Genomic DNA, 13,870 nt, shown 5'->3' on the forward strand with positions numbered 1-13,870 from the left:
GGGACTACTGCCTTAGAACCTAAGAATGATACTTGAGAGCGTGGAAGCCATGTACAGAGAATATTGTCCTAGCCAGATCCACTTCAAAGAAAGCGGGTTAATCATCTAAGACCCTCTGTGGTTTTTTGGGGCTCCATCCTTTCCTTCTCCCCATCTCTGCCAGTTCCAGGGACTGTAGTTGTTGTTAATAATAACAAAATTGTTTCCGCTGCTGCCCCCAAGTCCTGAGGAACCTTGCGGTAGCTGCAGTTTGGAATGCCCATCTGCAGCCAGCTAGGAATCAGGGCAAAAAAGTGTGTGTGCATATTCATGCATGCTCTGCTAGGTTTCTAACGCTGTGATCTAGAACTGGTCCCCTCCCAGATTTTGCACCATGTTTTTCCACTGTTGGGCAGAGCACTTGTCTGATTGATTGCCGTGTCTGCTATGAAATGTCAGCAGGAATTCCGGAAAACACTGAATGCAAACCTGTTTATTAGTGAACACTCCCAAATGAAGTTTTATATCAAATACACCCTTGTTTAATAGGATGCTAATAGCTTTTCTTTGTTAGCCCTGTATATTTTTATAGATTGAATCATGATCGGACAGGGAATCTGAATATGCTGAGCCATAAAAGCAGAGAGGGCTTTTAGACTCTAAAAGAAAATAAGAGCATGAAGACTTTTAATCTCTTTCCTGGCACTATGATTGTTAATCAGTTATTTAATTAGAAATTAGTGAATTAAAACCAGTGAGTCAAATACATCCCTGGAGGTACTGTAATTCCTTAGAACAGGTGGACTTACCCTGGGAGTGAATATGGCCCACACTTTCAAGTTTCAAGGATACCACTGAGGTAGACACTAGTTCCTTTTGTGCAATTGAAAGAACTGTCAACATAAACCGCCTCTAAAATTCCTTATCTGCAACACCTTGATTGGAGAAAGGATAGGCTTGTGGTCAAGGCACTGGCCTGGAAAAATCTGGGTTCAATTCCCGACTGTCACAAATTCACTGTGTGACCTTGGGCAAGTTACTTAATTTCTGAGTCTCCCCTTCCCATCTGTAAAATGGAGATAATGATCTTTCCTTTCTCCCATCCTTTGGCTTATCTATTTAGACTGTAAACTCTTTGGGGAAGAGACTGTCTCTAACTAGTGCATATACAGCACCTAGCATGATGATGCCCCGATTTCATGTGGCTCTGTTGTAATGCAAATAATAGCTAAAAATGAAAGAAACTTGCTAATGTGAGGTACATTTTCCATAATGGAGTTGAAGTTTGCACCTGCAAAATGCCATGAGTAAATCCCACATGTCCCATGGAAATCTGGGAATTGTGAATCAGCTGTTCCCAATTGGGTGGATTTAATTGCTGCCTTAGCCCTATGTTGGCCCTCTGCTTTGGGGAGAATTTCACTCAGCTGTGTGCACGTTTACTTTAACTGTTGCAATCCTTGTAATAATGTCTGTAAATGATGTGCACACATTTTTGCGTGTGTGTGCATTCATTTTGCATTTACAAACCCCAAACACAAATGCTGATGAGTCTAGCAGCTCATGTCAACAGGGAGACTGTATTAGACTAAGTGAGGGATGGAGCCAATAAAAATGACTTAACAAGACAGCCTCAATGACTCTTGCCTTTTTTTCCCCCTTCCCCCTCCATGGGATTTCTTGACAGTGATGGGTTGCTGTTGACTTTGGCCTCTTTTGGCCTGTGCTGATTTCTAAAGTCAATATGGCCTTTTAAACTAAAATATCCAAACAGAACACACCTGATTTATTTTCCCTATTCCCACACCCCACCCAACCACAGTGTCTGTTGCTGGTTTAGGGTGTTGAAAAAGCAACGAGCACATAGCAGTGGGTGGAGTCTTTGAGCTCCTTGCTTTGTGATTTACTTTTTCACTGGGCTTTTATGAACAAACTCTTTTTGCAAAAAGAAAAGGAGTACTTGTGGCACCTTAGAGACTAACAAATTTATTTGAGCTTAAGCTTTCATGAGCTACAGCTCACTTCATCTGAGCTGTAGCACACGAAAGCTTACACTCAAATAAATTTATCTCTAAGGTGCCACAAGTACTCCTTTTCTTTTGGCGAATACAGACTAACACGGCTGTTACTCTATCTTGAGTTGTTTTTATTCTGATTTCTTTTTTTCTCCAAATTTGATTGTAAAGAAAACTGAAGGGAACCAAACAAGGTTAGCAGCATGCATTTCTGCAGCCTCTTGACAATGTTTAAGAAGTGTGGATGGCTTTGTGATTAAGGCACAGTTCTGAGACTGGGGTATTCATGGCTCTGCCACAGACTGTGTAAGACCTTTGACCAGTCATGGGAGAAACCAGTGTGCTGATTTCCCTTGAAAATCTGGCCCTTCATTTCTCTGTGCTGTCTTTCATGTCTAATTACATGGTGAGTTCTTTGGGACAAGCACTGTTTCTTACATATATATGTACAGTGCCTAGCACTATCTAAGGTAATTATATACCCCCCGTTTCCATAATAATGAGGGCCTCACTCTTTAGTATATATATCCTCAACGTTCTGTAGTATATATATCCTCACAACGCTCTCAGAATAGGGAAGTACTTATACCCGTTTTACAGCTGGGGAACCTGAGGTTCGGATAAATAAGTGACATGCCCAAGGTCTCTCAGAAAATCTAGGGCAGAACAGAGAATTGAACCAAGTCTCCCCGAGTCCCCATTGGACCATCCTTGCAATAGGGCCCATATCTCAGTTGTAACTTCTAGGTTCTATTGTAATGTGAATAATTAATAACACCACTGTGTTTTGGGTGTTAATTGGATTCCACTGAAACCCACTTTCAATTTTAGCTAAGTTTTTTGTGCAGGAATTTCACTGTCTATTTTTAAATGAGCCCCAAAGTTTGAACTCCTTTGTGGATTTAGAAGGTGTGCAGAAGGGGAGCCCTGCTCTCACAGGAACTTTTGAGACCTACCAGATCAAGGCTCTCTTGCTGCAGAGACTAGCAAGGCCATAGGAGGGATGTGTGACCATGAGATATGTGAGAGGTGAACTGCGGGAAGAAATGGAGGGGGCAGTGGGAAGGCTTCTATCCAAATAGTGAATTTTAAGCACTTGGCCCTTTGCTGGGCCCCTCTGTCTGCCCAGGGGCCCCTGCGCGCGCACACCCTCTATGCCTCCATGGTCCTGCATCCACCTTCTGTGCCTTTTCTCCCCTGCCCTATTCCATGCTAACTCTCTTTTGTCCTCCAGAGGTCCCCGCATTCCCTGAATCACCCCTCCGTGTCTCACCATTGCCATTCCTCCTCCTCCTGCCTCCCCAGAACCCATAGGGCACTACTCCATGTGTGTACCCTCACCCCGCTCTCCAGCTCCCTCCCCTGGTTCATGTCCCTCCCATAGTATTGCCAACCCTACATGTTCAAAAACCAGAAGATTGGTTTAAATATCATGACATTTTATTTATTTTATGTATATGGTTTGTTTTCTTTGCCTTTTGGTTTCTGAGCCATTAGGGTGCACTCAAGTCACATTTTCAAGCTTTTCTCTGCAACCATGAGGGCTAGAAATTTAACTTAATTTTTAAATGAAAGCGGATATGCTCACATAATCACATGACTCTGGGAGCTGGGGCTTTAAGAAAAAAGAACCAGCTATTGTCAGACGTGTGATAAAATCATAAGAGTTGGTCACACTGCCTTCTGTATCATGTCCTTTCCCAGATTTGTGCCTCTTCACATTTCCCTTTAGTCTTCTATTCTGAAGTCCAGGCCCTAGCCCATCACCTACCCCCCACCCTGCCCCATCTGGCTCAGTCTACCAGCTGAATTCAGCTTATGTTCATAAACCTTTCTCTGAATGCACTTAACAACCCCAGCCCCAACCCTCTCAAAACCAGTAAAAGGCCCCTTGCCTCAGCAAGGCCAATGAGTATCTTGGCCAACCATTTTAGGGATATAATTTAATAATATCTAGCTCTTATAGAGTGACTTACAAAGTATCATTATCTCCATTTTACAGATGGGGAAACTGAGACATGGGAGACGAAGTGACTTGCCTGAGGTCACCCAGCAGGCCAGTGGCCGAGGCGGGAATAGAATCCAGGTCTCTTTAGTCAGTTCCATTGATCTATCTGCTGGGCCAGAATAAATAACCTCTGCTTTTCCAAGCATCAACTAAAGGCGCATTTTCAGAACACCCTCACTTTAAAAGTCCTGCTTTGATATTTACTAAACTTCCCATGAGGGGATACAGTGTGCAGAATTTCAGGAGATTCAGCTTCTTTGTAGGGTTCTTAGAGGCGGGGTGTGAGAGAGAGTGAGAGCGTCCAGGAATTTTATTATCTGATGCAGCTCCTGCGAATGTCAATGGAATGACTTCTGTTGACATTAGCGGGAACGAGATCCAGCCCACAAAGGGGAGCTAGCTTTAGTCTTAACCAGGGCCAGCTCCAGGCACCAGCGTTCCAAGCAGGTGCGTGGGGCGGCAGTCCCTCCGGCCGCGGCGGCAATTCGGCAGCAGCTTCTCTGCGCCGCCCACTGCAGTGGCAAATCGGCGGCAGCTTCTCCCCTTTGCCGTCTGCAGCGGCAGTTTTTTTCAGTGCTTGGGACGGCAAAAACTGGAGAGCCGGCCCTGGTCTTAACTGTGGACCAGCTTGCAATCCCCTTTCTCTCCCCACGCCAGCAAGCATTAAGTATTATTGTTATTGGTTCATTGCACTTGCATTCACTGGAAATGCAGCCCAAATAAAGAGACCAAGCTAATGATTCCCTAGAACAGTAGTTTTCAAGCTGTTGTCTGCAGATCCCTGGGTATCTGCAGGCTATGTCTGATTTCCAGAGGGATCCGCACCTCCATTTGAAATATTTTATGGGTCCGCAAATGAAAAAAGGTTTGAAAACCACTGCCCTCAAGCAAACCCTTCCAGCTGCTGTTGGCAGGTGATTGGTGTGAGGCATGATTAATAGGCAGCGATTTTTAAAGGGGGTACAGCTAGCAGCAGGATGCAGGAAGCTTGGGTTTTTTCGTTGCTTTACTTTTGACACTTCTGGCCTGATGAGTTAGAGCTTTTCTACTGTGGCCGTTAACTGTGGTCCCACTGCCTGGCCCATCTAGAAAACCCCAAGCAGGAAACAAAATGGAGAGCCCCCTAACTGTTTCTCTCCCCCTGCAATACCAGACAGATGTTGCATGCTGTGTGAACCTGCTGCTGCTCCCAGTGAAGTCCATGGCAAAACTCACACTGGCTTTCACGACAGTAGATCAGGTCCTCTGAGCTAGCGTTTCATGATGAGTTAGCATAGGGAGCGTGCTTCTTGTGACCATGTCTTGCACGGGTTAGTGATTGCTAAATGCTTGTTGAGAGAGAGGAGAAGGTAACCCCATACACATAGCCAAAGCCGACTGTGAATGCCCCTGAAAATGCCACCAGATGTTACCATTGGCATCCCTGCTTGCTCCAGCTCATTACAAATGCACAGCATGTGCCCTTCAGGGCTACTTCACTGTCTGCTTGACTTTTCCTGGCTCCCCCTCTCTCTCCATATAGGTCACTAGCATCAGCAACCAGTTTGGCAGCTCTCAATGGCCAGCTGAAAGCACCTCATTTGTAAAACCTGTTGCATGTTTCAAAGGATGAGAGCATTTTGTATATGCTAATCTGCAGTGAATTTGCAAAGGAATTGCACATTTCCTGCCCGAGAAAAGAAAATGTGAGTGTGTGTGTGTGAGAGAGAGAGAGAGAGCGAACAGTTAAACAGTTTTACTAAAGTTTTAGCTAATAAACTACAAGTGTTAAGTGCTACAGCATATACAGTGGCTTGCCTAGAATCTCATTCTCAATAAATTAAATATTTCTAGGGAGAGAGAAATAGAGATGTGAACCAAAACCCACCTCTGAGTTTGCTACTCACCCCGCTCTCTGTGATTGGCTGAAATTGATGCTAAATTTAATCACCTTGCACTCTGGGAAATTTTGGATTTGGATCTGGATTTTAACACTCCTACTTCAGAAGTGTCCAGGTCAGGGGTTTGTTTTGTTCAAATTGCCCTCTCAGTACATAGGAGAGGGAGATGGGCCCTGAATCAAAACCATGCCACTAAACTTTGGATGTGGATTCCAACATAGTGACTTGTGCCTATCATACCTCTACTACATGTAGAACCATGGTGAGCAATAATTTTTGCAGGGGGGCCACTCCATGAATTTTGATATGTCATCACAGGCTGCATATTTCTACTATATTAATTAATGGAGGGGGTGTGGGGAGGGGAGTTTTGGTGCAGGAGGGAGCTCTGGGCTGGTGCGGAGTGTTGAGGTGCAGGTGAGGGGTGTGGGCTCTGGAAGCGAGTTTGGTGCAGGATGGGGGCTCCTGCCTGGGACAGGGGATTGGGGTGCAGGAGGGGGGTCCGGGAGGGAGTTTGGGTGCAGGAGGGAGCTCTGGGCTGGTACAGAGTGTTGAGGGTGCAGGAGAGAGTGAGGGAGTTTGGTACAGGAAGGGGTTCTGACCTGGGGCAGGGGGTTGGGGTGCGGGAGGGGGTGCGAGGTGCAGGCTCTGGCTAATAGGCACTTACCTCAGGTGGCTCCTGGCCTGCAGCGCAGCAGGGCTCAGGCAGGCTGTCTGTATGCTATGGCCCCATGCCGCTTCTGGAAGCGGCTGCTGCTGGCACGTCTCTGCGTGCCCCTTGTGGGGGAGGGGGCAGCGGGTCTCTGTGCACTGCCTGCAAGCACCACCACTGCAGCTCCCATTGGCCAGTTTTCGGCCAATGGGAGCTGTGAGGACGGTGCTGGGAGTGGGGTCAGCACTCGGAGCTGCCTTCCAGGGGTGCGCAGTGACCTGCCAGCAGCAGCCCGGCTGCTTCTGGGAGCAGCGTGGGGCCACAGCAGGTAGGCAACCTGCCTGAGTGCCCCGCTGCGCCGCGGGACTTTTAGTGGCCAGCAGATCGCGAGGGAGAAGCCAAAGAGCCTGGTGGGCTGGACAGAAATGTTAGATGGGCCAGATCCAGCCTGTGGGCCATATTTTGTCCACCCCTGATGTAGAAGGAAGGGGAGATATTCCACTGTGTGAAATATCCCTAAAATAGTTCCATTCCTAGGGTCAGATCCTGCAGTAAAGGATTTTTCAAGGAAGATTAGGGTGCACAGAATCATGCCTTTAGAGTGTAAAATAGGATATCAGTTTGGGGCACTCGGTAAGTGATCAATAATGCTGAAGTATGCAATATGTGTTTCTATCATGCGTAACTTGAGAAGGTATCGTTATTAAACAATTTGATCGTCTTTAGACCAGAAATTGTAGAGTGATCTGGCCTGTAAAATGATGTAACTGGATGTTTTAAGATAACTGCTGATTCTTTTTGTTTGATTCTACTTTTTTGTTTCAGATGAGACTCCAATTATAGCTGTAATGGTGGCCCTATCTTCCCTGCTAGTCATAGTATTTATAATTATTGTGCTGTACATGTTAAGGTAAGAAACACTTGTCACTAATGTCCCATAACAGAAGTGAGTGTTATGTTTTCAGTCTCCTTAAGCTAATTAACACACAGTATTAAGCAGATGGCTTGCAGCTATGCTATCTTGGGCCTTTTGTTCTGTTTCCTAAGCTAAGCAGGGTTGGCTTAGACAGTATTTAGAAGGGAGACCTCCAAGGGCTGTGCAGGTAGTGTGCGAGTAATTGGGTATGTGACGCTTTTCCCTCTGGATCAGTGTAAAGCAAATCCTCATCATAAAGGTAGGAGGTGCTGTGCTACTAAAGATGGATTCTTTGAGATTATAGGTCCTGACTCCTTGTGCCATTAAGTCTGTTGATACTTTTTGCAAAGGTAAGGGTGCTACAGATCAAATTCTGTTTTGGATAACGATACTCATTAACTAAAATCCCTCTGCATTTAGAGCTGGAAATTATTATTATTTTTTTTTGTCACTTCAACCTTGATTCAAAGCCTATTGAAGCCAGTGGGAGTCTTTCTATTGACTTCAATGAGTTCTGCATCAGGCCTTGAAACAGTGGCCCCATTCTGCACTAGAGGTGAGTGCATTTAATCAGTGTGTGAAGTGGTCTCTCTGATCTGGAAAAAGGTTTGGAATCCTTCAACCTGAAAGATGCTGTAGACATGATATATTTTGATATTAGTAAGGCTTTTAACACAGTGCCACATGACATTTTCATAAGCAAATTAGGAAAATGTCAACATGAAATTACTAGGTGTACAGTTGGTTGAAAGACTGGACTCAGAGTAATTATCAGTGGTTTGCTGTCCGACTGGGAGGTCAACTTGGAGTGAGTGTTTGTTCACCTCCAGTAAACATTTTATTTAATTACCAGAATGCTTAGTTGATTTAAAAAAAAAAAAAAGCAATTTCCTTTGGTGATGGGAAAATTCCCTTCATCTCTTGGCTTGGGCCCAGTGCAGCCCCGATGGAAGTAAATGGGAGTTTTGCCTTTGATTTCAGCATGAGCATGATTTGGGCCCTGGCCACATGGAACTTCAGACAACTGTTAGCTCTTATAAAGCAATGTCAGTAGCCTCTCTCTTTCCCGCCTCTTACAGGCCTTGATTCAGCAAGTAGTCAACCCTAAGGGCATGGTTACACTGGAAACTTCAAAGCGCTCCCACAGCAGCATTTTGAAGTGCGAGTGTGGTCGCGCAAGAGGGGATTCGCTCATTAGCCCACAAGGGGATTAGCTCAGAGTGCTGGGAGCCTGTTCACACTAATGCTTAAAAGCGCTCAGACTTGCTGCACTCAGGGGGGTGATTTTTCACACCCCTGAGCTAGCAAGTTAGAGCGCTATAAAATATAAGTGTAGCCAAGCCCTAAGCCAATGGGACTTAAACATGTGCTTGAACTAAATATTTTGTTGAATAGGAATTAATTTAAGCATGTATTTAAGTGTTTTGCTGAATCAGGCCACAGAACATATACTTCTGGGGTACTCCGTTCTTAATGCCTGTCATTCTCACTCACCTCTTCATTAAGCTTCTAGAATCCTTTGAATCTCAGCTGATTGAAGATTAGATGTGTGTCTGTGTTAGGGTTTTCTATAGCTCCTATCACCATAGTATCTAAGCGCATGTGATGTTAATGAGCGTGTGATGGTGAATTCATGAAGGTTTCAGAAAGGGAAATGTTGCAGCTTCTCAGCTCTTCTCAGCACTAGGGCTTCTGGCCTCCAATGGGGTCAACAGGCATTGTCAGCTGATTTCTGCAGAAGCAAATTTGCTCAGCCATTTCCTACCAGATGCCACAAGTGTCTGCTCAACTATGGTACAGATCCCCAAGACAGCTGTTCTGAAGCTTGGTAATAACAGATGTATGCCTGAAGAGGCCACACTGTGAATATGGAGGTCACTCTGTGAATGGGAACAGAGCCCTGCTTCTGGGTTGTGCTGTTAATGACTAGATATGTGAACTAGTGGTCTGAGCACCAAATCGGGAGCCAGGAACTCCCCAGTGTTAATCTTAGTTCTGCCACTGACACACTCTCTGACCTTGGCCTCTCTTTCCTTGTGTGTAAAATCAGGAAAATCCTACTTCCTACAGTGCATGGGGACAGTGAATCTTACATCCAAATTCTATCCTAAGTTACAACCTGTATGACCTCAATAAATTCCTTCAAAGATGTAAAATACTCAGGACTGGATGAGAGGTAGTATTGTTATTTATAAGATACCTCAAAATAACTGTGACTCCAAGATTAAAAGCTGTTGAGCAGCAAGGGGGAGAAGAAACACATAGTGAAACTTGGGCATATTTCTCACCCAAATAAATCAATCTTAGCTGATCTCCTTGGATGGGCAGCTTCTGATTTTCTGAACTCTCTCCTTCGTTAGGTTTAAGAAATACAAGCAAGCTGGGAGCCATTCCAACTCATTTCGCTTGTCCAATGGTCGAACAGATGACACAGGTGAATCTTTGCCTTCCATTCTCTATGATCCCCCACCCCTGCCCATCCCAGAGAGAATTTGAATTTTGTCTTCCTCTAGGGACTAGTTCATATAACGGGTTAATGAGTTTGCTTCAGCTGCTCAGTTGGTGACATTTTCCATAAGCTCAAGCAGTAGGGACTCGGGCTGTTACAACTGAAAGTCCTGAGTTCAAATTTTGCTGGGTTGGTTATAAAAGACTCAAGGAGCTCATTTGTTAGCTTAACACAGAGAAGGTTGAGAAATGACTTGATCAGTCTACAGGTATCTACATGGGGAGCAGAAACTTGATAATAGAATGCTTGCCAATCTAGCAAACAAAAGTATAACAAGAAACACTGCCTGGAAGTTGAAGCTAGACACATTCAGACTTAGAAATAGGCTGCAAACATTTAACAGTGAGAGTAATTAACTATTGGAACAACCTATCAAGGGTTGTGGTGGATTCTCTGTCACTAGCCATTTTTAAATCAGGGTGAAATGTTTTTCTAAAAGAACTTGCTCTAGTTCAAACAGGAATTAATTCAGGGAAGTTCTCTGGCCTGTGTTATACAGTAGGTCAAACTAGATGATCACAGTGGTCTCTTCTGGGTTTATAATCTATATATAATGGTACTAAGTGTAGCACCTCTTGCAGTTTTCATTAAACTGGTACAGCTGTCCCGCAGTTTTTGGAGTAAATTACTTTGTCCCCTTTTCTACTGGGATGAAAAAAAATGTTGGTTTCCATGTATTGTAGAGATGAATTTGTTTATAAAATATAGCTATACTTCCACTATTCCTCATTGTGCTTGGCTGCAGCTAAACCGAGCTTAGCTGGTTAGCTATTGCATGGGAATCCTCCAAAGAAAAGCTAAATATTTCTTCCTTCTGAGCCATCCCTGCACCAAATACCCCTGGAAGGCTGTTTGGCTCAAGGTGTCGCATTGCCTGCTAGAGCCTGTGGGTTAGTTGACTACATCTCCATATGAAGAATCAATGGCAGAAGTCAGTTCATTTTATGGTAGTTAGGTGCAGTCTTCAGGCTCCTGGGAAGTTGTCTATGCTGCCCTCAGTTGGGTAAAAGTTTGGGCACTGAAAAATATGCGTGCGCACATTTTCACAGAATTTTTTTTTTTTTTTAAATTTTGATCAGCTCTGAGATGGTTTCATTCTGCTTGTTTGCAAAATTGAAATGGTTGATTTTCCAAAGTTTTGCATGGAATCGTTTACCTAAGATGACATTTCTCGTTTTGAAATAAACTGAACGTTTTAAAAAAAAATTTAAAAAACCACAACTCTCTGCCTAAACCAACTGATCAAAATTACCAGTAACTCTCCCCTAAATAAGAACAAAACCCAAAGTGAGAAAATTGAAATCCCGAAGATGTCAAGAAAATCAAAATATTTTCATGTTTTTTTTTTAAAAAAAGGCTCTTTTGCACTAATCTTTTTTTATTTGAAATAATTTCAAGCAGCTCTACACACTTTGCAGGTTTGATACTGCAAAGACTGATGCTCGAGCTTATCTTTACACACTGTGAATAGTCTTATTGACTGACTTCAATGTGACTACTCAGTGCATAAAGGTAAGCCTGCGGTCTCCGAGGTACTGCTGCAGCACAAAGAACAATAATAATTGTCTACGTCTTTTCAGGTTTAGGACAAAAGTGATATCTGGCATCACCTTACATAGGAGCTGAGTGTGAGAATATAGGCTATCCTGAGTTAGAAAGGACACCCTCATTTCTCAAACATCAGTTTGAGAAGTAATTTTGTGGCAAGCTGCAATGGGGGGGGAAATTGATCTTATCCGCCTTTTCACTTGTTTATGATGTATGGAAGGCCTGAAAGGGTGGTGGCGGCGGTGTCACGGTTACAGTAGAGTCTGGAGGCCCCCGCCCAAGATCTGGATCCCGTTGGACGAGACACTGTACAAACCCAAGACTCTGAGGTGACTGGAGAAATAGTGACATTATGGCACCACAAATATCAATAGGCAGAAAGCTAGACAACTGAGGGGGGAAGAGATTTACAGGCAGTACAGTGATTTTTTTTCTCTCATGAAATATTTTCCTGAAAAGCAATTTTTTTCTATTTTCAATTTAAAACTTTCTTTTAATTTTTTAGGTTTTCATTAAACAAAAAAAGGGGGTGTGTTTTGTTTTGTTTTTTTTGACAAAATCAAACTTGTTTTGCAAAAATTTCCATTTAGTTGAAAAGGGGTTTTCCCTTGAAAAAAACATTCCAGTGGAAAATGTATGACCACCTATAATAATCAGACAGTTGAAAATTCCTCTTCAGTTTTGTTAATACCTGTTTAAGTCCTGTGACCAACATTTTGGAGAAAAGACATCTTTGTTAAAGTTCCAACAGCCCCTACTGCTTCAATTCAAGGATAAGAGCTGGATAAACCTCTGAGAGACCTTTCAGGAGGTCATCCAGCAAAACCGGGGAGACCAGCGTAGATGTTTCTGATATTTCTAATCTAAAAAAAATTCAGAAAAAACACACCCTGTTTTATTTTTAAAAATCTTCAACGCTTATTTTTTTCCATCCTAAGGTGTCAAAAAAAGGTTACAAGCCCAATTTTAAAAGTCCATTGCAAGTCCCTTTTAAGGCACATGACTGAGAGTCATGACACCTGGCTTCCCTTCCTTTCTCTGCGGTTGACTTGCTTTGTGACTTTGGGCCAAAAGTTACACAGTTGGGTGCCTGAAGTGGTCACCTAAATAAGAGCTGTAATGTGTGCTCTGCGCCTCCGACTTCTGTTTAGGTCCTTGAACTTAAGCGCATCTGCATGGTATCAGAATACCTTTCAGTAGCACATTAAGCCTAAAAATCAGCCTCTGTTTATTTTAATGCTTAAGGTCTCGGCTGTATAAGAAACTTATACTGGTATAAACTAAGTTGTGAATTTAAATTGCTATGCTTACACAGATATAACCCCCATGTGGCCACTCCTACTCTGATGTGAGGGCCTTTTTTTGGCTTAGCTAATGTTGCTTGGAAAACAGTTTCTGCATAACCAAAAAAAGCTACTCTTCTACCAGAGTGCGTGTTTCCATGTGGGAGAGTTGTAAAAGTAGAGTCTATAGTATGACTCATAAAACTTTCCTGCACAGACAAGACCATAGTATGAGTGACTTAACTTCAGGTATCCAGGGTCGAAAATTTAGCCTTGATTGTACTCTGTTGTAGTTCTTTAAAATGGGAACAATAATACCCACCCCACAGGGATGTTGAAAGAGTTACTTGGTTAATGTTTGCAAAGCATTGACATCCTTGCATGGCCGATCCTGTAGAAGGAGCAAAGGATAACTGTCATTCTGTCAGAGATGCAAAGTTGTCCTGAAAATTTATCAGACATAATACAGGAGTTCCCTTCGCTCAGCTTTGCCAGGACGATGCCAGTGGAGAAATGAACACAGTTGTAATAGCGTGTGTGATATTGCAGAGCCTCAGAGCATGCCACTGCTTGCCCGATCTCCCAGCACCAACAGGAAGTACCCGCCACTACCTGTGGATAAATTGGAAGAGGAGATTAACCGACGAATGGCAGACGACAATAAGCTCTTCCGGGAAGAATTCAACGTGAGTGCTTTGTTAATCCCTCTCTTCTGAACGCTGTTCAGTCATGCCAGGGGATTGCACTGGCTTGAACAATGAAAGGGGTGTTTTGTTTACCTGGTAGAAGTACTTACTGTAGCAGATTGAGCCAAACCAGTCCAGACTGCCATTCACCTCTTAAGCTAATCAAGACAGTTTCTCTGTAGCTCTGCAAAGCAAGCAATGTTAGATGTGGTTACAATATTGTAACCAATCTGCTGCCCGTTAGGAACTTCACAGTTGTTGCTATGCTGCATGCCAAGGCCACCCAGAACTTCACAGTTACAAGGATAGAATTCTCATCCTCCTGTCTCCTTAGCACAGGCCCCAACTGCTTGAGCTGAAAGGGTAGCTGTTGGAGGTATAGGGCCTATGACCT

At 43.7% G+C, this 13,870-nt stretch overlaps 1 protein-coding gene across 3 annotated transcripts in view; it reads left to right on the top strand.

The window, feature by feature from the left end:
* Positions 1–13,870, top strand: part of PTPRA (protein tyrosine phosphatase receptor type A) — a 262,183-nt gene that overhangs the window by 208,830 nt on the left and 39,483 nt on the right. For 2 of the 3 annotated variants that reach the window (XM_048846355.2, XM_048846354.2), the window contains 3 exons: positions 7,360–7,444; positions 9,811–9,884; positions 13,340–13,476. In XM_048846355.2, the coding sequence (XP_048702312.2) occupies positions 7,360–7,444; positions 9,811–9,884; positions 13,340–13,476 (296 nt within the window). The remainder of the gene's footprint in view (positions 1–7,359; positions 7,445–9,810; positions 9,885–13,339; positions 13,477–13,870) is intronic. The other variant, XM_048846356.2, reaches the window with a different exon arrangement.

The sequence above is a fragment of the Caretta caretta genome, chromosome 4 (genome assembly GCF_965140235.1).
Source record: "Caretta caretta isolate rCarCar2 chromosome 4, rCarCar1.hap1, whole genome shotgun sequence".
Classification (NCBI taxonomy): domain Eukaryota; kingdom Metazoa; phylum Chordata; order Testudines; family Cheloniidae; genus Caretta; species Caretta caretta.